Genomic DNA, 23,641 nt, shown 5'->3' with positions numbered 1-23,641 from the left:
TGTGCCCCAGAGACACCTCCCTTCCCGTCAGATTCAATCCCACCAGCAGGAGAGTGAGTTTATGTGTGTGTGTGTGGGGGGGGGGGGGGGAGAAAGCCTAGATTTGTGCTGGAAATGGCCCACCTTGATTATCATGCACATTGTAGGGAGAGTGGTCACTTTGGATGAGCTATTACCAGCAGGAGAGTGAGTTTGTGTGTGTGGTTTTTGGAGGGGGGTGAGGGGGTGAGAGAACCTGGATTTGTGCAGGAAATGGCCCACCTTGATTATCATACACATTGGGAAGAGAGTGGTCACTTTGGATGGGCTATTACCAGCAGGAGAGTGAGTTTGTGTGTGTGGTGGGGGGGGGGGGGGCGGAGGGTGAGAAAACCTGGATTTGTGCTGGAAATGGCCCAACTTGATGATCACTTTAGATAAGCTATTACCAGCAGGAGAGTGGGGTGGGAGGAGGTATTGTTTCATGGTCTCTGTATATAATGTCTTCTGCAGTTTCCACAGTATGCATCCGATGAAGTGAGCTGTAGCTCACGAAAGCTCATGCTCAAATAAATTGGTTAGTCTCTAAGGTGCCACAAGTACTCCTTTTCTTTTTGCGAATACAGACTAACATGGCTGTTACTCTGAATCCCACCACTGACTGCCAGCCACGCCCTGACCTCTCCCCACCGCTGCATCGCAGGCTCCTGACTGGAGCCCACTTCCTCCCAGCAAGAGGATCCAAAACCAGCTACAACGGCTGGGGGCAGCATGTGTGGCACGGGCTGAGGGGGAAGTCTGGCAGCAGACTCAGGACTCACTCCAGACAGTCCCAAAACACCCTCTCTCTCAGCTGCTGGAAACATGCCTTCATTCTCGGCACAGGGCCCCCCCAGTGGCGGCTTGTGGGTTAAATGAGTTTCCAATGAGGTGAGGATCTACCAAGACCTGTAGGTTCTCCCCCTCCCCACTCGAGCTACGCGCTGATCAGCCAAGTGGCATCCGGTGCACCCAGAGCAAATACAGGCATCCAGCCCCACGTCCCTCACCCCTTCCCAGGTGACCCCCTCACCTCCTTCCGAGGTGGCCCCCCACCCGGTCACCCAGATTTCCTTGCCAGCAGGGAAGTCATGGGTGGCATCGGGCAGGCAGATGGGCCGGACGGTGGTGGTGAAGTTGACGGGACTCTGCAGCTCCAGCACAGCGATGTCGTAGTCATAGGTGAAGTCACTGAATCTGGGGTTGGCGATGATGCGCTTGATGCTTCGCTCTTGCACCTTCTCGTTAGTCCGGTCACTCTGGTCGTGAAGCCCGAGAAAGGCCGTCCACTGCGTGGGGTCCGAGTACCTGCACAGAGACATGCCACAGGGTGACGCGGGGCAAAACCAGAGACGGGTCTAGGGCCGGGATCGGACTGGGTAAAAGTTTTCCATCAAAAAAAATTTTTTTTTTTTTTTTTTAAAAAGGAACAGAAAATTGGGTTTTCAACTAATCACGTTTCCATAAAATAGCATTTGCTTTCCACGGAAACGTCTGGTTTCTGGTCAAACAAATAAGTGCCTGAAAACTGAATTAGGACTCTTTGGGCTATCCTGTCACGACACCTCATGGGAGCGGTAGTTCAGGTACCTCATACCCTCATTCTATTCTATGGTTTGGGCTCCCCAGAAAGACTACATCTCCCATGATGCACTACAGTCACGGATTCCCATGATGCAATGACCTGCCCCCATTATGAGGGATGCAGAATGAGAGATGTAGACTTACCAGGGACCCCAGCCTAGATGGAATAGGAGCATAAGGAAGCCAGTCTACAACTCCTATGAAGCATCACTTCCCATTTTGATTTTTTCACCGAAATTGAACTTCTCCATTGGGGGGGGGGCAGAAAAAAAAAGAGTGCCCATTTTCTGACCAGCTCCACAGGGCACCCAGGAGTCCCTCAGAGCTCCATTGTGGCTGTTGAGCTATTGGGTGGAACATGGAGCTTCCCTGCAAAGCCCCCTACCGGAATACGCACGGCACAATGCCGCTACCATACGCTTTCATGGCATCTCATCCAAAAACCTCACACAGCTCTTCACAAGGGTGGGTATTATCCCCATTTCACAGATGGGCACAGAGAAATTAAGGGTCCCACCCACAGTCAGAATCAGGTGCAGAGCTGGAAATAGACCCCTGGTGTCCTGACTCCCAGTCGTTTGGCAGGACTAGATCATCTTTGAGTTGCTGCTTCCCAGGCCACCAGAGCACCTACTGCAAACCACCTGGAAGGTGATCCCGAGATGCAGTTTAAACAGCTGTGACCGGCGAGGTGGTGATAAACTCACACCCTTCCGTTTTTTCTAAGCATGGCAGGTTCCCCCAGCAGTCCAATGGCAGAGCTACTGCTTGCCAAGAACTACTAGCCACAACAGGATGCTGGAGAGGAGTCGAGATCCCATCCAACGAGCATGACCCGTGGCAGCACACCCATCATCCCCAGTCGATAGAGGTTGCCATCTGCTAACAGTGGGGTTGGACTCATTACTTGGACCAGGCCCAATACAGGATTCAAAGCGTCCATTGAATTGTTGGGAGGGAAAGCAGCACCCCCTATGCATCAGAGTAAACTCCCCTTTGGAGAGAACATTCTCGGTTATTCCCTTATGGGCAGGGGGCAGCCTACGCATGTGTTGGTTATGCCTTCCTCTGAAGCAGCTGGTACTGGCCTCCATTGGGGGAAGGATACTAGGCCAGAGAGCCCATTGGTCTGATCTACTATAGCAATTCCTATCCTCCATGCGCATGTCTGACATGGCACCAAGCCTGCCCAACCCTAGAGAGCAGCAGAGACCCAATCCCACTGCACGCACCAACCTGATCTGCGACTCGTCTTGGAAGCAGTGTGCTGCTGACACCAGCCACTTGTCCGATATCAGCGAGGCCCCACAGACATGCCCTTGGCTTTTCACGTGCAGGCTGACCTGCCACGGCCACTCGCCCACTTCCGAGTCCTGCCCGCCGACGATCCGGGTCTGCTTGCTGTAAGAGCGGATCCCACAGTCTGAGATGGGACAGTGAGGGAAAGACCGGAGAAAAGAGACCACTCCTGTTAGTTACCTGCTGTCAATCTCGTCAGACACCCTCTCTATCCTTGGGGAATCTATTTAACGGTGTTGTTGCTGCCTTGCTTTGGCAACTGATATTAGAGTTATCACTGCAGTGGGAAGAGAGTTTGCGAACTGTAGTGGCAGAGTCAGCAGTGTGTGAATAAAAGCGTTTGTGTAGGTCCTATGTAAACTTTTTAATTTAAAAACAAAAAGCAAACCATCACCTCAACTTCTTGATGACAGTCTGGCTATTCCCTAGCAAAAATCCATTCCAAAAAGCACATGTCCATTCAGGAGCCTAAACTATCCCGCCCCGCAACCTCCCTTTCCAACTCCATAAAACAATTAATTAAGAGGTCTCAGGATCTAAGCCCTGACCCAGGGGAGTGCCAGCCACCACACCAGCACTGAGAAGGAGCATCACCCACCACAGCTCTCCTCGTCCGAGTTATCATCACAGTCTTTCGTCCCATCGCACTCCGGGTTGGTCTTGCTCACGCACAAGCTGTTGTGGCATTTGTAGGTGTAATCCTTGCAGGAGACGGACTTCACTACTGGCAGGCCGAAGGGAGAAGCATTAGCCCCAGATGGCCCCGTGCTGGGGAACCCCCCAGACACTAGCTCATGGGGAGGACGCTGAGACCAGGAGGAATGTTGTCTGGGACAGCCCTTTAGGCTCCTTCCCAGGAGAAGGGTGTGGGGACCATATGAACCCCTTGGTGTTTCAGCTACTTGGTTTTGCTGGTACATGCGGCACCAGTGACATGCAGCTCCAACGGGAATCGCACCCATGTCGTGGCTTTGAGATCCCCCTCTTGGCACGTTGTCATGATCCCACAGATTTCCCGCAAACGGAAGCCCTGCTCGTGGCCCCTTGCTGGGGACCTGCAGGAGGCTCACGCGGGTCTCGCTAACAAGCGTGCCCATTTCGAGACTCTCCTCCCCAGCCCGGTCTCACCTTTGCTGCAGGTGCCCTCGTCACTCCCGTCCCCACAGTCGTCCTTGCTGTCACATTTCTGGGTTTCAGGGATGCATTTCCCGTTGCTGCACTTGAAGTGCTTATCTGGGCATTCTGGGAGAGAGAGGAAGCAGCCGCTGCTCAGAACAGCAAAAAGGGCATGAAGTGCCATACACCCGGTTTTCAGCAACCCGCCCGAGGGAGGAGACAGACTGTGCTTTCAGGGATATAAAGGAGATTCCTTAGTGAGGCTGCAGGACGCAGGCAGAACCTGTGGTTCTCTGGCTTAGACTAATGCCTCTTTAACCCCACACTCATGTTCTATTTCCCTTCTGTTTCTTTCTCCATCTCCTCCTAGGAATCTGCTCTTTTCTTTCTCCCCTTTTCCACAAAACATTTATGTTATTCCTAGGCTTGGCAGAATTCCCATTTTTATTGATTTACCATTTCCATGGGTAATATTGAGGTTTATTCTTAAGCTTTTTGTTGAGCTATTTATCAAGTTAAACTTGCACAGGTGTGCAAAATCTACCCAATTTTTATTGATTTAAAATGTTCAGTGGCTGGAAACTGGGGCTGGGGTCAGGCAAGAATTATTGAACGTCAGACTTTGAGATTCAGAAAGTTACAGCTTTGTTCCTCAGGTTTGGGTGTACGATGAAATTGACATTTACAAAAATCCAACCCTTCCAAGACTAGTTATTCCTTACCCAGCCCCTTATATTACCCCCACTTTGTCCCAAACAGCCTGAATTTGGCAACTTTCCAGGTGCTCTACAAAAGACACCTGCTTTGAAAGGGTCTGGGTGAGGGTGCACTTCCTAGATCACACAGAAGGTTAGTAGCTAGCTGGCAGCAGAGTTCCTGCAGAACTGATTTTAATACAGCTGGCACTTAGTTTAATTGTATTTATTGCATGGATTCATTATGTTAGGGCCCCCAGAACATGGGATAGGAAATTTTTTTTTAATCTAAATAAATTATAAAACTCTTGCTTTTCTGTGGGAAAAGCGAAAATATTAATCTAGCTCCAGTTACTCTAATTTTTATTTAATTTATTTATTTAGCAGGCAAAGCTGATCCTCCCTCTCTTTGTTAAAACCTGTTCAAACTAAACACAGAGTCACCGCAATTGCAGCTAGAGTCAGATCTAGCTCTCACTTCACCAGTTCTAGCACACTTCCCACCAGTGTTTTTCACACATTGTCAGGTCTCGGTCCCTCCTGTTCTTTGTCTGCAGCACACATTAGTTTATTCTCCTGAGGGCTGTAATACTTTGGTCTAATGGTGGTTGTTGATTTCGTGGGTGGGGGTGTTAGTGGCCTGGACCATACAGGAGGTCAGCCCAGATGTTCTGGTGGCGTCTTCTGGCCTTCAACACTGTGACTTAATGGCCAGGTCTCAGTGTGGGATGAAGCAATGGTCGAGTCACTTACTGCACTGCAGTTCATCGCTGTTGTCCCCGCAATCATTCACACCGTCGCAGAGCCAGAAGCGTGGCTTGCACCAGCCGTTATTACACCTGAACTGCTCCGTGGTGCAATCTGGGGAAGGAAGGGGAGACGTTAGATGATGCACCGATGCCATCGCTCACCTGTACGATACACAACTACAAGCTGGTGAGGGGTTTCAGACAGTGACTTTTCAGCAGGTCCCTCTACCTTGGAGACATGCACAGAATACACTTTGGACAAGGCCCTGGGCGGAGTCCTTCCTGCATCTCCACCCCTGGGAGCTGAATGTGCTCAGCAGTCTCCCAGGCTGGGCCCCTTCCTGAGAAACAGAAGAGCCAGAACGACTGACTGTACTGGGAGAGCCTTGGGGACACCAAGGAGGATCTTCAAAGCCACAAAGAACCTTTCAAATGCACCCTTAAGGAGGAGAAATGGGAGCCACTCTAACATCAAATGGGGACAGATGTTTAGTCCCTCAGAGCAAGTCTGACTCAACATCTGAGGCTGAGCATTTGGATGAGAAGGAACCTTCTGCAACAACTGGCCATTCCAGCTTGCCAGTCACTGGCCAGTTCAGCACTTGGCATCAGCCTCACACACACATGGTGCCCAGATACCACCGGGGATCGGTGCCCCGCAAATGCCTGGGGGCCTGGCAACAGGCACAGACATATTTTGGTAGCCAGTTTGCAACATCTTAATCTGAGCGGGTTACGACAAGCATGGCTGAGTGGCACCATGCTTTTTCCAGGCAGTTTGGGCATCCCCACCAGCCATACTGCTTAAGCGTTTGCCCCAGTGCATTCTGGGAAAAGCTGGGCAGCCACCCCATCATGCCTCAGCAGGGAACTGAGTGCCCAGCAAACGTGTTCACAGACTGATACCAGAAGCACACAGAGCAATGCACTCTGGGATGCACTGGAAGAGTCAGGAGGAAGTAACACCAGCCAAACCCATTACAAAAAGTCAATCATGTTCCAAGCTAGACAAGACTCAGCTGCCAATGGACAGGGCAGTAAACGTGTTTTGAGCTGACTGTGTCACTAACTGGTCAAACTCAGTAGCACAGACAGAGCCCGATGCGTTTCTAGGATAAGGGAGCAAAGAAGAACTGGAGAACAGATTTTTCACTCGAAAAGAGCCTAGGATTGAGTACACACCCAAGCACCCACTCATCGCCCCGGGGGGCAGCAAGCACCCACAGGCCGGGAGCACACCACTTGCATCCCAAGGGAGTTGAGTCCTGTCATTTAGTACAACGAGACCTGAGCCAGAGGCTCCATTCTCCTCTCATGGACTCTAGGCCATGGCTAATGACATTATCTGTGGGATTGTATATTAATCCAAGAGATAAAAATGAATCCACATACACACACACACACCCCCATGCTCTGCCCAGGAAGGAGCTATAAACAGCACAGCAGTGCCCTGAGCATGACAGGGAATGAAATGCATGCAGGTATGCCAGGTGGTTGGGACCACAAAGCAGCATCAACAAGGATTAAACAGCAGAAACAATCTCCCAACAGGCAGTGGTCGGAGGAAGGTTAGTGAGTGAAAGTCACCTGGCATTGGCTCTTTGCAGGGAGATTAACAACAATAAGAATGAAGGCTCCCGAACTATAAAGGGATTCCAGACTGATCAAGCCACTGATTGTTGCTTATCTACACCGGTCTGAAGGTTGGGGGAGGAAGCGGTTTCCACTGGAAGCTTAATCCTAGTTGGACTGGGGAGATCCCCAAGCCAGCAGGCTTTGACGTTCCTCCGTGAAAAGGGGAAGACCAGTCTGACTCACAGTCAGATTCAGGTCTCAAACAAAAAGCCACAGCGCCAGAAGACCTGATCTTTGGGGAGAGACACACACACACACACACACACACCATGTCCCCTGTGTTCAAGGGGTTCAGATCAACTCAGTCAGCTGGGTGCTGGGATGAAGGCCGCTGCTCCATGGATTACAGCACCAAGGTCCATTTTCACTCCTGGTGAATGACAGGAACAGCAGCAGCCCCGACGCCTTTGCGTCAGTTGCTACGCATGTACAGAGCTGAAGCAGCCTGGGTAGAGCTGCAGTATAGCCATCACCCAAAAGCTCGGCAGCCTGGTAGGATCTGTTCGTGGTGCACCCCACAGGTCATGCAGCTGGTTGCCAGAGCCACCGAGACAGCGTTGGACTTGTAACCCATGTCTAAATTCATCTCCAGCAAGACAGCAGCTCTGCAAGCTGCTGGAGGGGATTGCTGGGCCCAGCAATGAAGAAAGGACTTTCCCCACCGAGATCTCTCTCCCTAAGGGGTCATTCTTGTGGCTTAGGATGCACTGGTTCCAAGACACCCCAGTCTGGCTAACCTCCAGCCCTGCTGCTGGACTACCAAGAACTGCCTTCAGCCCCCAGCGCTGAGGCATTAACCCAACCTGTCCACTTAGGGGATCCCTGAGCAAGCCAGGAGTTCCCTCCCACTTGCTGGCATTCGGCAGAGACCTCTCAATCCCATAGCATGGCCCTGCAAAGAGACTCCAAAGGAAGGACTTACTGCAGGAGCGCTCGTCGCTGGCATCCGTGCAGTCCACCCAGCCGTCACAGCGCATGACTTTATCAATGCAGCGGCCAGTGTTGCAGGTGAACTTGCCAGGACAGGCTGCAAGCAACAAGGGAGAAAGAGAAAGGTGCAACATGCATTAGCCTGGCCAATAACCATCAGCTCCTCTTGCATTCAGTTTTTGGCGTGTCCATTTCTCTGAAAACACATGCAGCACTGAGGACACATCATCTGGACCAGTGTGGGTGAATGCTCTTCTGCGAGTGGAGTGGATTTTCCAGGGAGAACCAGCTGCTTCCCGCACTGGGATGTTCCTAGACCCTGGTTGGATAGTCTAACCTGTGCTTGCATCTCACCACGTCTGTTTCCATCCACTGGACACTTGGCATGAAGAAGCCAAAATGAGACATTATGTGAGAACAAACATGAGAGACAAGGTTCGAATGACAGACTGGATCCTGATCCAGACTTCGCCAAAGCACAAGTGTATCTGTACCTCGTGGACTCAGTGAGTGAAGAGGACTGGACCAGAAGACCTCTCGAGGTCCTTTCCAGTCCTACACTTCTATGATTCTATGTCTCCCTCGAGTGCTGGGTCCAGTGACTACAACAATCTGCTACTTACTCCCAATGAAGAGGAGTTACTCTTTTCACTCAAATACCCTCGATGCCTAAGGTCTTGCAACCTGGGGTGGTCTCATTAAATTCGAGCTAGGATTTCCTTTGGCCCATTTTCAGTGACAAAATTCAGATTTGGCTCAGTACTTGCCCAGCATTTGGGGTGATCCAATTCAAAGTTCTGGCCCATCTTTAACAATAGCCTACGCTTGCCTCAAAATTGCACTAGGAAAAAAAGGGATATGCAAATAGATATATACTGAATTCCCAGGATTTTATCAGTCAACAATGAATGCATGCTACCCAACTACAGCAATAAGCCAAGTCCACAAGCAGGTGTCCTCCCCAAGATGTGATGGCCTACCTGGGCTATGCACATCTGTCACCATAACTCATTTCACTTATGACCCAAATCCTACAGAGGTCAAAGGGCAGACCAATAACCCAGCTGCATCCCTCCTTCCTCAGCAGCTAAGAAAATAAACCAGGTCCCCTGAAAGTTCACAGCATCTGGGTTTCAACTTACGGTCACTGGAATCGTAAGACAGGAACTTTGCTGAGAAGCCAGTGTCTGTGTACGACTGGTCTGAATGGAACCGGACCGTGATTTTGTTGTTATTACTTGCCACCACAAACTGGGAGCGCTCTCCACAGTACCTGGAAAGAGGACAGCACAGATTTAGGAACTGTTACTGTACGGAAGAGACGGTCCCTCCCCCACCAGTAGAAAAAGGCAATTTCCTCTCCGTGTCTCTCACACGTCCATTGGCCTAGGACATCAGCAGGGTCTTCTCACTCCCATTCACTCTAAAAAAGGGCGGACCCCAGCATGGATTAGCGGGGTGCTCCATGCCAGGTGCCAGATTTAGATGCCTTGCCCCAAACTGCAGAGCTGCAGAGTTGAGACCTGGATTTCAATTGGGGTGCTTGGATCGGTGGTATGGGGAGGCTGTTTGATATGGCCCATGCGAAATATAAGGGCCTGCAGAAAATCTTGATAAGTGTTAGTAGCTGGTGTGCTGCCCCTCACGCTGACCAGCAAGGTCACTTTGCTTCCTTGGCTGCCTGGATCCACCTGTTGTCTCTTGTTTTATACTCAGATTGTAAGGCCCTTGGGTCAGAGACAGTCTCTTTGTTCTGCGTGCCAGGCACTGTACACACAATGGGGTCCTAGTCCCTGGCTGGGACTCCTCAGTCCTACCACAATACAAATGCTACCAAGGGCTAGCTGTGAAATTTGGGTCCGGATTTAGATTCTGATCTCCCCCACATTTCTGAAAGGGTGGTTAGCCCTAGAGAACTGACCCAAGCACTCAACAAGATAGCTCATTTCTATTAAAACTTTTTAAATCATTAATTATTTTTGCAGGAGTTGTTACACTTCAAAGCAGCAAGCAGGTGTTGCTTTCAATTCCATTGACAAATTAATGGAAAACGAACGTAACCAAGTTGTCCTTGTAGTGTACATCGCTGATCTTGCTTTCTGCACACTGCACCTTTAAATTTCTACGAGTCTGCCATGGCATATTCGTTTCAGATGACTCACACGCCAACCACTCCCCTTCTCCACTTGACTTCTGTGCTTCTCTTTTAGGACGTTTACTGAGGTTGAAAGCACAGGGCTGCTCGGTGCGAACAGAAAGAGAAACAGTCCTGTCTGGATTCCTAACCGGCATCTGACAGCGGTTAGCTTTGTAGACAGCATCTGATGTTGAAATCCAAGTAGAGTAACCCCCAGCTATAGCCACTATGCAGCGATCCCCAGTGATGGGCAACGAGCCAGATGCTCACAGCAACAATAGTGTAATCCCACCATTCTCCACGGGACATAGGAACTGCCAGACTGGATCAGACACCTGGTCCATCCAGTCCAGTATCCCATCTGACAGCAGCCAGTGCCAGGTGCTTCAGAGGAAAGTGAGAGATAACCTGCCCCCACGAAGATCTCATGCTAATCCTCAATAGTTATTGGCTTAAACCCTGAAACATGAGGTTTTATATCCCTTCCAGAATCTGTTAGCATTTGCTATAGCCGCTCTGGGGATTCTTGTAAACGATATAAATGCCCAAACCCATTTGGAATCTTGCAAAATTCTTGGCCTCAACGATCCTGTGGCAGTGAGTTCCACAGCCTAATGACATGTTGTGTGAAAGTATTTCCTTTGATCAGTTTAATTCGCCACCATTTGTTTCACTGGCTGTCCCCAGCTTGTGTCTCTGAGTCACGTCACATTGCCCAGTACTTACTTTGTATTGCTGATCTCCACATAATCCTTGGGGCAGGAACTGACCGGGGTGCCAGGTTCCAATACGTAGAACACGTTGAAATGCACCTTCACGTTCTTTGTAGAGGGGACCTGAGAGGGGCGAGACAAGAGTCAGAGTCAGTGGGAAGGGAGTGAGAGGGGGGAACTGGTTTCTCTTCCTTCCTCCTTTGGCGATCAGAAAAGGGATGGGTGTTTCAGGTATTTATGCAGAGCTTTTTCAAACCTGATTCACAACAGAGACCAGGCCAGTCAGAAAATCTACCACCTGTAGTTTACTCTGAACAGCTCCCATGGATTACCAGGCAAGCCGTAGCTTCAGTCCTAGCCGCATCGAGCCAGGTGTTGCTACAGGAGTTACCCATCGCCCAGCTGACCTGATCAGTTTCAGAGGAAAGATGTGAATGGTCAGGGAAAAGCCGCATGACACCCCTGGAGTCATTCAGAACAAGGACTGAACAAAGCAAGGTAGGGGATGTTGACAGAGGGGAGAAACCAACACAGAAATGGACAAATCCAGACAAGCCAGGGCCCATCATCTCCAGCATCCCATCCCCCATGGTGGCCAGTAGCAGACACTTCTGAGGAGAGTGCAAGAACCAACTCCAGTGGAATAACCTGCCCACGGCAAAAGTTTCTTCCTACCCCATCAATCAGAGGCTGGATTGTTCCCCGAGGTCCCTTATGCCCTGTGTAAAGCCATAGCTGATGCTATTATTCACATACAACACTGAGGGGGATGAAAGTCAACGGGAGCTAGGCACCTAAAAAAAAAAAAAAAACTATCCTCACCCCCATTCCTTGTGGGAATCCTGTTCATCTCTTGGCCTTGGCAATCACCTGCCGAACTCACTGCCATGACTTTAACAATGGGCTAAGCTGACCCCAAAAGGCTGCCTCCACCTCCCGCTTCTACCAATCCACACTAGGCAGAAGGGTCCGTCCTGTGCTCTCACCTCTATGTTCCAGACACAATCCATGTCGGGCGGATAGTGGGCCGGGTAGAAAGGGGTGGTGAAGGTTCCACTTTCGCCTTTCAAAGTCTTGCTGCAGGCTAGAAGACAAGCAGGAAAAGGAAATCAAGAGGCCAGGGCTTCCAAAAGCAGCGATCGGCTATTACCCGAGGCAGAAACAGACACAGGCAGAGCAGCCTTTAATGAGGTTAAGCCAATCTCTGGAGATACCGGCTCCACTCCAAGGTATGGATAGAACCCAGGAGACCAATTACATGGTCTTCCCAGCTAATCCAACATAATTCCTTCCCCCTTCTCCTTAGGGGGCAGCATTAAAGAAGACAAGAGCATTGTGGGTAAGAAAAGAGCTTCTGAGAGCCAGGAAGAGACCTGATTCTAAGGGGCTCCTGTGCAATTGGCATCATCACCACAAGCACCTGGCTTCTCCCTTCCCCCACCTCCACAAGAGAGAGGCTTTCCCGAGCCCCCTAACTTACTTTTAGCCTTCGGGAGCTGGAAGAACTCCGCCTTGAAGCCAGGGTTCCGCCCCTCAGCGTTGGTGATCAGCGTCACCAGCATGACGTTCTGGGAGGACAGGAAGGTCAGGTTGTAGGACGGAGGGTAAATGCCACACAGACTGGGAGGAGGAAAGCACAGAGAGCGCCACACAATGGAATGGAGCAGAGACAGGGGCTCAGTCGCTGCGTTAAGCCCTCTTCACTGCTCGGCATTCCCCTTCCCCACCACGAACAGAGTCCCGACCCCGCCCAGAAAAAACAATCCCAGATCTAAAGGGACACTATCAGCTCACTCATGTAATAATATCCAGTTTGCATTAGACCTCACAGTGCTTTACGAAGGAGGGCCGGATCATAATCCCCACTTTACAGCTGGGGAAACTGAGGCACGGAGCAGGGGCGAGGGGGAGTGACTTGCCCAAGGTCACCTAGCTGGCCAGTAGCAGAGCTAGGAACAGAACTCAGGTCTCTTGAGTCCCAGTCCACTCGGCCATGCTGAGCTATGGGACCCTGTTACTGGGGGCTGCAAGAGGGCTCTTCCTCCTGGTTGCTAAACTGCATGACAAGAAATGCAAGACTCTCTTTTGTGAGCAACTGTCGTTGCCAGAGGGATTGTATGAGGTCAGAAACAGGCAGCTTGGCATCTAGGATGCGCATGACACTCGGAGCAGGTTTCCCAGCAGTGAAGAAGTCATCCATGGGAGCCTGAAAGCTTGTCTCTCCCACCAACCAAAGTTGGACCGACAAAAGCTATTACCTCCACCACCTTGTCTCTCGAATACCCTGGGACCAACAAGGCTATACCAACACTGCATAGATTTTGTGTGTATAGCAGCAGCCCGGAGACCCAAATCACAGGCCAGGACCCCACTGTGTCAGGTGCTGTACAAACAAAACGAAAGCCCCTGTCCTGAGAAACTCACAATCTAAGTCAGTCGAGGAAGTGATTTTTCTTTCGGTTCAACTTTTTCACAGTTGGCGCCGTATCTCGAGAGCTGTTTTAAGTGAATATTTCTTTGCCTGGGCTGCCAACACGTTACGGTTATTAAAATGGATTTACAAAAGAATCACAACAACTGTCCATTCATTGTATTACCCTCCTCGTGGACAAAAACAAATCAATGAGGGCAGCTTCACCTGCAGAGGCTTATGGCGATAATATTCACGTTGGCTAACTCTGCAATGAGAAAGCTCGGCAGGCGAAAAAACAAACTGCTTCCACTGGAATATGCATTAAAAAGAAATATTTCTATCAGCTTGGGACCATCATTGTTCTGTGTTCGTACAGTGCCGGCCATGACCAGGGCGCCTAAGTGCCACCACAACATAATAAGTGAATTATTAATTATATATTAATCATCTTAATCCTCCCAGGAAGGAGGCTTCAAATGACCTATTTATTCAAGAGCTCTCTCCCCATCTTGGTTTCCTCCTTGCAATCCCTCTGCTCACACCCCCTGCTGCTCTCATGCTGGTCTTGCATTTATTCATTCTTGCTCTGTTCAGTTAGCATTTGGTCCGACCCCAACAGCCGGTTAAGTCTTGAGTTCAGCATCACCCCACTGATTTATCAGATTACTTCTATTGTGACAGCAGCCCCATCGTGCTGGATGCCACACAGACACACAGGAAGATAGTCCCTGCCCTAAAGGACTTGCATCCCACTCACTTTCCTTCGGAGGCTAATTCCACAGTCTAGCAGCTCTGGCTGTCGGACAATTCCCTTGTTATTCAGCACAAGATTCCTGTGGCTCAGCATAATCCATTACTCCTAACTATACCCCTTGCTCTGCCCAAGACAGCTCCTCTCACTCCTTGGCATTTGACACCGTTCAGAACGGGCTCCGCGTTCTTTCCCCGCCCCCATATCTCCCCACAGAAGGAGGTAGCCCAGAAAAGTCACTCACGTCACAAGTTCGTCGGGTTCCATGGGGCTCAGGGAGTTGTAGACCCTGATGACGTCGCTCCCTTCGCTGCAGAGCTCCACGTCGAATGTCTTGAAGGTCAGGCTGATGATGGAGTTGACGTCGGCCCTCAGGACCCATGTGCAACGAGCATTGTTCGGGTACGGGCTGTTGGGAAAGCCCGGGGTAGCGAAGCTGGTGATCTCACCTTCCTTGGCGTGAAGGGCAAAATTGCAGCTACCTGCGGAGAGGAGGGCAGGGGGACAGGGGAGATGGTCCGGATGTCAGTAAAGGCATCACAGAAGGGAAAGCAGATAGATGTCGCAAACAGGTAGTTCTTGGTTTAAATCACAAGAGATGAGAAGCACCGAGGCCCAACACCACCACTGTATCTGGCCCCCAGTAATCCCAAGGTGTGGGCTAAGAGGCCAGGAAGCTCCGATGACTTGGTTTTCTGAGTGCTGCTTTAAATTTCTCAAAACTCTCCCTGCCTGCAGAGTCCAACAGGGGATTTAGTCCTTAGTCTCTCTGCTGACTGTTACAGAGGAAACGCAGGCTCTGTGCTCTCTCAGGGAGACCTGACCTTTGTTCTTTCTTGTTATTGTTTTCCTTTAGCTAAAAAGGAAAGTTGCACTATCTATGGAAAAACCTGCCACTTGGGATAGGCCCACCTGATCCTACTGGAGGATCCCGAGGTCAGGCCCAGTGAGGGGTCACGTATTCGGAATCACAGGCATCCCGAGGCTTCTCCTGGCCGCGAATGAAAACCCTCCCAGCAAATACAACAGTTTCCTACAGCCCAACCCAGGGGGCTCCTAGTGGAAAAGAGGAATCGGTCCCACCCTCCAATTCAGGGGAAATATTTGCTGGCAAGAACAGTAAGAGTTACACTTACTGCCTCGTGATGATTGGATTATACTGGGATCAGCAGCTACGAGAGAAAAACACATTTCATTAGTAACAAGTTCACTGCTCAGATGCTAGGCAGGGAGCACCCAGCCAGCCTGCGTTCGACAGGGGAAAGAGCATCTTCCCTGACAGTGAGAGCCGGGGAAGCTGGTCCTCTGCCCCCAGAATAAGCAGAGCTCTGGCTTGGGTGCCTTGGATGACAGGGGAGAGGGCTCAGGTCTGGAGGCTTCAGAATCCAAGCGAACGAGTCCCAGTACAAAGTTCTCTTATGATCTCATCCCAGAGGGAGGACTCCGGCTCTCTCCAGAAGCAGGAGGGAGAACCCTGGGTTTCCCCATGAGCACCACCTGCTTCCAGCTGGGATTCCCCACCGGGGTTGCGGAATCCTCCTTTCTCCCCAGCCCCATCGCCCTCAGAGGGGGCATGAGCTCCCTCAAGCCAAAAAAATAAAATCCCACTCCCTAGGTAGGCCCCGCCCCAAAGAGTCCCTTAGCGCTGCGACTGCTGCTTCCCCTACACCATCCATAGAGCACATCAGCTCTCCCAGGCATCCAGTGCTTGTCAAATTAGCACTTTGCCCTTCTGTAGAGCCTTCCCTCCAAGGACTCTCATGCCATTCCCCGTCATTAACCGTCACAGCCCGGGCAAAGCAAGCAAACATCGTCCCTACTGTACAGACAGGGAAACTGAGGCATGGAGCCATTAAGAGACCTACCCACACCCAGCCAGCTAGTGGCAAAGCTAATAGGACAGCTCGCAGGCCTCCAAGCACAGGTCTATTCCGCCTCCCCAGGAATCACCAGGGGCATCAGGCAGTTCCCTCCCACCTGACCCAGAGCCCAACAAGGAAGAAGAGAAGGGGAACGGAGCCAGGACTCACGGAAAGCAACAATCGAATTGACTTGCAACACAGGGTTCCGTGACTTGTACTTCACCATTTGGATCAGACTCTGCTCGTCAGCCATGGCCTTGTCGAGAGCCTTGGCCCTGTATGCTGGGACAATGAACTCCGACCAATAATAGGCAATGATGCTGCCTTCGCTGCAGGGGAAAAGGGAGCCAAGTTACCGACAGTGTGCAAACACTGGGGGGAGGAGGAGGAGGAGACAGGATCCGGGGACTCAGACTCTCAGACTTTAAGGTCAGCAGGGATCATCATGATCATCTAGTCTGACCCTCCTGCACATCACAGGCCACAGAACCTCCCCCACCCACTCCTTAATAGACCCCTAACCTCTGACTGAGTTACTGAAGTTACAGAGAATCCACCATTTACACTAGTTTAAACAAGCAAGGGACCCATGCCCCACGCTGCAGAGGAAGGACAAAAAGCCCCAGGGTCTCTGCAAATCTGACCCACAGGAAAATTCCTTCCTGACCCCAAATACAGCGATCAGTTAGATACTGAGCATGTGGGCGAGAGCCACCAGCCAGACACCTGGGAAAGAACTCTCTGTAGTAACTCAGAGCCTTCCCATATAGTGTCCCATCACCGGCTACTGAAGATATTTGCTGGTAGCAATCGCAGATCGGCTACCCACCATCGTAGGCAGTCCCATCATCCCATCCCCTCCATAAACTTATCAAGCTCAGTCTTGAAGCCAGTTTGTTTTTTTGCCTACACTGCTCCCCTTGGGAGGCTGCTCCAGAACTTCTCTCCGCTGATGGTTAGAAACCTTCATCTAATTGCAAGCCTAAACTTGTTGATGGCCAGTTTATATGTGTTTGTTCTTGTGTCCACATTGGCACTTAACTTAAATAACTCCTCTCCCTCCCTGGTATTTACAGAGAGCATGCATATCCTCCCCTCAGCTTTCTTTTGGCTAGGCTAAACAAGCCAAGCTCTTTGAGTCTCTTCTCACAAGGTAGGTTCTCTATTCCTCGGATCATCCTAGATGTCCTCCTCTGCACCCATTCCACTCTGAAGTCAAGGCCCAGAAGCAGTGGAGGCTGCAGGGAATGAGGGCACACTGCTCTCACCTGAAACCGCCTGGCTCAGCCTGGTTCTGAGGCTCTTGGGGCAGAAGGTGAGCTAAACAAAAAGGCTGAATATGGCCTTGTCAGGAGCTCTGTTCAGGGAAGGGCCCTGCCAGACTGAGTCACTCATAGAGAGTCTATCCCTTAATACCACGACTAGGCCCATCACAGACCAATGTCACTTAATTTCGCCTGGTGCCACACAGTTCCGTTCCCTGGGGGCTGCCATTGGGTGCTCCCATTCAGAAGCAGCGTGTTACAAAGACGACTCATTGCACTGGGCTCAAGTCCCGGTGAGGTCATTCTTACTCTCTTAATCCAAATTAAAGGGAGCCCGACTGGGGAGCTCACAGCTGCTCTCTGTGCACGGGGGAAAATTGCTGCAGTGAGGTGGGTCTGTCCCATGGTAACCCAGGGAAGGTGAGTTTTTACCTCCCTGTAATTTCCGGGATGTACCAGCTCCCTGCCCCCACATACGGGCTCAGGATGCAACTGTAGGGAGGCAGCACCCACCTGAATGCAGTTATTACTGTCTCCTTGTGATAAGGGCCAATGTCTTGATTATTTTTATAGATCCCCTTGATCTAAAAAAAAAAAAAAAAAACAACACAACAGTAAAGAGAAACACATTATATATACAGAAAAGAACTTAAAATCAGGAGCAATTCAACTCCCAGCAGGTCTGGATGTTAAAAGAACAGAGTCAGGTTAAAAAAAACTAACATCACAGCCAAAGTTTGCGAGCCTGGGAACATAAGACAGGCTCCCGAATCCATATTTAGACACCTACAAAGTCATGGGAGGACAACGTCAGCATCATTCGTGAGGGGCTCAGATCCTTCAGCGATTGGAGGTAGAGGAAGGGGTGTTGGCATCCTATAAATGCCTACACAGCTGGATCCGCGACCCTTTCCACAGCACTGAGCTCGGCCCAGTGAGCTCAGGTGGACATATAGAAGGCCTTTACTGCAGCCAGGGGGAGGAATCAGGGCAAGAAAGGGCCAAATGAACTGCAGTGCTGCGTGCAAGATCCCACCACCCATGACAAGCTCTGGGGTGGGAAGACGGCTGAGCTAAGAGCTCCCTCTGGGGAAGCCCCACGTGGGGAGGGGTCAGCAAGTCCCTTACCATCTGCTTCACCTTCTTGGAGAGCATGGCAAACTCGGTGGTGCTGGAGTTCTCGTAGGCATCAATGAAGTTCAAATTCTGAATCACTAGGTGGCCATTGTAAACCTTCTGGACAGGGGCTCTCCGGTCTGGAAAACACCATCGCAGAAAGAGAAAAGGATTTCAGTGCAGCTATCAGAGCGAGAAACCTTGAGCAAGACAGGGAACTCAGGGGTCCTGGCCTCCTACTCTAACCACTGGAAAACACAGACAGACCCCGGTCGTCAGCGAGCAGGACTGAGCGTGGGACCTCTGGAGCTTAGTGCATGAGCCTCTACCGCATGAGCTAAAAGCCAGCTGGCTCTTAGCCACAGTTGTAAGAGCAGACTCATTAACGCTCTCTCTTTAAGTGGTCTTGATGCCACGAGATGGGAAAGAACACCACACCCAGGAGGTGCGTGGGTTACACCACCACATATAGAGCTATGGAATTTAAGGCCAGAAGGAACCACCAGATCATCTAGTCTGACCTCAGGCTAATTGCCACCAGCTGCCACCAAAATCAGACAAAGTCTTCCAGCCCAGAGGAGACTCAACTGCAGTGTGCCACAGGCAGGGAACAGGAGGGACTGGGATGCTCAAATGCCAGAGGCCCCCGCAATGGCCACCCCACTTTCACCCACAGCACCTCAGGAGTCGGTCACCAAGGGGGGCACCCCAGACAGGATGGGCTGCTGCAGCTGCCCCCCAAGGTAGTGCAATTGAGCCACATAAGCCACACTAAGCAGAGAGGCGGCCGCCAGCTTTTACGTGGCACTTCGACTGAAAGCTCTGCAGAGCAGGGACTGAATCTTACTTTGGTGTTTGTGCAGAGGACAATACAATGGGGCCCGTGAACCCAAAAAGCAGCATCGTTCATCTGCGGGCAGCTCATTTGTGGGAATTAAAGGCCTCTGATCTGGGGGGGGGGGGGGGAAATCAGGCGCCATGGGCAAGCCCCCCCAGCTACAACGTCCGGGTGGGAAAGCGCCTCACTCACATTTGAAGTGCCACACCAGGAGGCCGACAAGGAGGGAGACGAGCAGGACGACGATCAGCACAGCAGTCACCACCACCCATCGCTTCGGGCCGCGCTTCTCCACCTTCTTGGCATTCATGGTGGGGAGGAACTCCACCCCCTCCTCCAGGCCATTCATGTCCTAGGAAGGAGAGTAGGGGACACAGGGTTAGAAAGCTCATTGCTACAGGCATACTACGCCCTGGTGCCAGGGCTTTTCGGAGCAGAGGAACAGGACTGGAACTTGGAGAGATGTGGGTTCTAGTCCTGGTTCCCCTCACAGCTTCCATGAACGTGAAGCACAAAGATCCCATTCTCTGATTGATTGATTTATTAATCAATGTCTTTATTTAGGAAGTTTTAACGCATTGACAATTCTAGCCACATAAAGATCAGACAATACAATAATCATTACAACAGCGAGCTTCTGTCTAGAGAAATAATATGCCATAATCTAATAATTGGACCTCTCTATGTAACAGGGTGTTACCACTCATCCCCTTCTCTTTTTAATAATGACCCTTGGGCGATGCCAGAGCAGTCATTGGAAGTCCTCTCTCGCCACTGATCAGGGTTAAAATAACCCCCCTCTCCCAGCTCAGCCCCCATCCCACCCAGAGCTTGTCATCAGTGCTGGTAACCTGCACTCGGCACCTTCTCCCCAAGAGCCTCCATCTCGCCATAGTAATGGGATCCGGTGTCACCCCTGAGGAGCATTAAATAACCCCCCCGTGCAATAATTCAACACATCATCGCAGAGAAACTCGCTAGAACAGTAGGGCAACATTGAAGTGGTCCTTGAATCCCAGACACCGCAGTTGGCTAACGAACACACACACAAACGACTGGGTCCCAACGTACAGGCCTACCCAATGAGATCAGCTCTGCCAGAAGACTGAGCAGATCAACATTCCACCTACCAGAGGGCCCTGGTGCACCTATGCAAATCACTGAGTTATAACCTTATAAGAATTTAGTTTCATCAGCTTGAAGACAAACAGGAAGTTACCCAAAACAATTCTGCAACATGTGTGCACCACACGCAGCCAGCTGAGTATTGCAACACACACCAAACTATAAATAACTTGACTTCCCTGTTCCCAGGAAAGTTTTGCAACATGCTTCTGCAACCCAAAATCAAGCAGCTCCTGAATTCACAAAAGGCAAATCAATCCAATGCCAGTTAAAGGAAATCAAAAGTGAAAACAGACCAAGTGTGTGAACACATCAGGCAGGAGCTGTGACTACTTAAAGAGAGGAGATCAGTGAGATGTAGAAGGTGTGATGCATGCAGCGTGTGACCGCTAAAGTACTCAGAAGGGGCTGGAAGGAAGTGGAACTAGTGGTTATCACAGGGAACTAGGATGCAGGATTCCTGGGTTCCATCTCCAGCTTGCTTAGTGACTTTGGAAAGTTACTTAAACTCACCCGGAAATGGGATCATCACAAGAGCCTTGTGAGGTTTAGAGAGAGAGGTTTGTAAAGTGCTTTGAACTGCTTGGTGGAAAGAGTCTACGGACATGCAAAATGTTCTAGGTTCAGAGAGAAGCTCATGCCATAAATTTCAGTAGCCTAAAACTCCCAGGTGGGATACTGGAAGAGCATGAAGGAGCACGCAGATCTAGAGAGCACAGAAACACGGTGGACAAAGATACTCCATCGGGATGTGGGCACCACATGGAGCTCGGGCTCTGTCTACACCAGCAGGCTGCACCATAATTCGCAGGGTAGCGGGAGGTCAGAGCTCCCTGGTCCTGTCTCCACTCCAGCTTCCAGCCTTGCCATAAATCACCACCAGCCCGTGCAGGAGGCAGGGCTTTCTCAGGGGCTTGGCTTAGACTGTGGAACAAACTCCCACGGGCACTAAGGACCATCCCAAACCTCACACCGCCTCCTGCTTCAAGTTCCAGGCACACTACTTTGACCTGCCGCCTCCAACAAACGCAGAGCGGCATGGACACAAACAAAGCCTAAACAAAACACTCCACAGCGTACAATTATCCCCCTGGGGAGAGGATGAGAGAGGCAACAGAGCACACAACAGATTTTAGTTACTCACAGCTGGAAGGTCCTAGGATATCAGGGTGATGAGGGCTGTATAACAGCAGATATAGAACAGTAGAAGAGTACTAGTAGTCGCAAAATTTGCTTGCACCCTTAAGTACAAGGGTAAGCAAGTATTCACCTCCCATAGCTGGGGAAACTGAGGCACCGAGGGGCAAAGCGACTTGTCAGGCAGTGGCAAGGCTGGGAGTTGAGCCCAGGTCTCCTCGCTCTAACCATTAGACATCACTGTTTCTGACACTTGACTGTGGGATGTTCATATGGGGGCATCCTGCCCAAGAACAGGACACCAAGAGTCAAGCTGAGAAGTTTGCCAGTCTACGTCTGAGCGTTTGAGTGCTAAGAGCAGCACACCCCCCCCCCCCATGGCTCAGAGCACCCATTGAATCATTTGTGGTTTTCACAGTTACTGAGGGAACGCCACACAAATGCACACCAGAGCAGGGTCAAGGAGTAGAAAGGGGCCTGACTCAGCTGCAGCATGAATAGACAGAAACCCAGAGGCTGCAGGGAGGTGCCGATGAACTCAGTGCCACATACCGGGAGGGTTTCAGTGACACACACGGAGCTTCACTTTCTCGCAACCTCTGCCCCCAGCTCGCCTCACCCCACCCACGTACCTGCAAGGAGCCAACTCAGCCAGGCCAGGGAGGGACCCAGCAACAGTCTGTGCACTTCCTTCCAAGATCACGGAAGGATGGGCAAAGAGGAAGGAGCAAACGTGATATATTCTGCTGTTGCTTCTGTTTCTCGCCAGCCTTGGGATGAACTGTGGTTGCACGCACTCCGTATGCTCAGCCATTGACGCAAGGAGGTCTCATTTTACACTTACTGCATTTCCTGTTTTATGCACCATCTGGAGGGCGTGGCAGAGTTCTAACCATCAGCCCTGCAGTCTAGACACACCCTACTAAAAGGGGTTCAAATCCCACCTGAGCTAACACAGCCCTTCATCCTGCTTCGTAGAGTTCACCATGCCTTTCTGAGCCTCTTTGACACCACCAACACCTACCTGCTAGGAAGGGATTTTAAAAACCCCGGGGCACTTCTCATGAGAGCAGGGGTTGGGAGCCCCAGTTCGTTGGCCAAGTTTCTGCTCCCCCATAGCAAGCCAGCTGCCCCACTTCTTATCCAGAGGTGGCTGCATTTCTGTGCTGAAGGGGTGCAATTTGTGAAGCACTCTGGGACCCTTCAGCTTGAAATGCGCCAAGTAATGAGCAAGTCTGGGCCACCTCTCCCCTCGAGCACTGCAGCCTACTCCAGCCTGTCCCTAACTGCTGCCCAACTCACCTTCCCATCCCCTTCACCCTGGCCATGTCACCTCTACTCAAGGCTCCTTCTGGGCTTCCCACAACAAATCCAAGGACCCCTGAGGGTGAGGCCCTACTCAGCCACCTCCTACCCTATCCATGTATCTGCTCTCCCTGGCTATTTGCCCTAGTGCTTGCAAAGCTCTGCACCACTTGTCACTTATTCTCAACTTTGCACCTTCCCTTATTTCCCACCCCCCAAGTTTAGAATAGTCTCCCACTTCCTGTCTGCTGCTGAGCCCAGCCCTCTCCCCTAACACTCCCATAATTCCAGAAATACTTCCTACCTTGCCCTCTTCCCCAATAACCTCTCCAAACCCTCTCTTTCCCAAGCCATGGCTTCAGGCCTTTTATCCCAAACTGTCCAGGACAGAGAACACATTCTACTGACAATTTGCTAAACCCTATGTAAATGTAACCCTTTGTAAGTAATTATTAAGGTGGTCATTGAAAGACCCTGGGTACTAAAAGAACACAGTGTTCTCAACAGCTCTTTCAAGACTTCTCTTAGTTACTGGCTGAATGAATTAGTCCAAGACTCAGAGGCACATCGTTACCATAAAGCCCTGAGAGTCGGCTCTATTAAGATGGCTTCTAGCACCCTTGGCTTTCTCTCCATCAGCTGACTCTGAGGAGCATTTGTAAACCACCATGTACAGCTGTGACTTCATAATCAGATGGCTTGTCCACCAAAAGAGGGAGAAGAGCAGAACCACCATGAAGTCCAGGATGGCCCACACCATATGGACCTAGTTTACCTAGACAGCATGTAATTCCCATGAGGCTGGGTGCAACAGAAGAAAGGACAGACTGATTGCCACAAAACCGAAATATTGCACAAATGGACCAATTTATTGTGCACATTGATCAGGATGGACCAACAGAAACCAATTGGAACCCAAAACTTCTTGGAGGTTCTAACACATTTCTCCTCAG

At 50.8% G+C, this 23,641-nt stretch overlaps 1 protein-coding gene across 3 annotated transcripts in view; it reads right to left on the bottom strand.

Moving 5' to 3' along the window:
* The window catches only part of ST14 (ST14 transmembrane serine protease matriptase), a 44,203-nt gene that overhangs the window by 4,355 nt on the left and 16,207 nt on the right, over positions 1 to 23,641 (bottom strand). For 2 of the 3 annotated variants that reach the window (XM_074936732.1, XM_074936734.1), the window contains exons 2-17: positions 19,314 to 19,473; positions 18,296 to 18,423; positions 17,681 to 17,751; positions 16,071 to 16,231; positions 15,177 to 15,212; positions 14,285 to 14,522; positions 12,357 to 12,496; positions 11,863 to 11,960; positions 10,890 to 10,999; positions 9,169 to 9,299; positions 8,019 to 8,123; positions 5,466 to 5,573; positions 4,030 to 4,143; positions 3,500 to 3,625; positions 2,839 to 3,025; positions 1,052 to 1,326 (exon numbers count right to left, since the gene is read on the bottom strand). In XM_074936732.1, coding sequence (XP_074792833.1) covers positions 1,052 to 1,326; positions 2,839 to 3,025; positions 3,500 to 3,625; positions 4,030 to 4,143; positions 5,466 to 5,573; positions 8,019 to 8,123; positions 9,169 to 9,299; positions 10,890 to 10,999; positions 11,863 to 11,960; positions 12,357 to 12,496; positions 14,285 to 14,522; positions 15,177 to 15,212; positions 16,071 to 16,231; positions 17,681 to 17,751; positions 18,296 to 18,423; positions 19,314 to 19,473 — 2,188 coding nt within the window. The remainder of the gene's footprint in view (positions 1 to 1,051; positions 1,327 to 2,838; positions 3,026 to 3,499; positions 3,626 to 4,029; positions 4,144 to 5,465; positions 5,574 to 8,018; positions 8,124 to 9,168; positions 9,300 to 10,889; positions 11,000 to 11,862; positions 11,961 to 12,356; positions 12,497 to 14,284; positions 14,523 to 15,176; positions 15,213 to 16,070; positions 16,232 to 17,680; positions 17,752 to 18,295; positions 18,424 to 19,313; positions 19,474 to 23,641) is intronic. The other variant, XM_074936733.1, reaches the window with a different exon arrangement.

The sequence above is a fragment of the Natator depressus genome, chromosome 22 (assembly GCF_965152275.1).
Source record: "Natator depressus isolate rNatDep1 chromosome 22, rNatDep2.hap1, whole genome shotgun sequence".
Lineage (NCBI taxonomy): Eukaryota > Metazoa > Chordata > Testudines > Cheloniidae > Natator > Natator depressus.
This window is presented reverse-complemented; position numbering and strand designations above follow the sequence as displayed.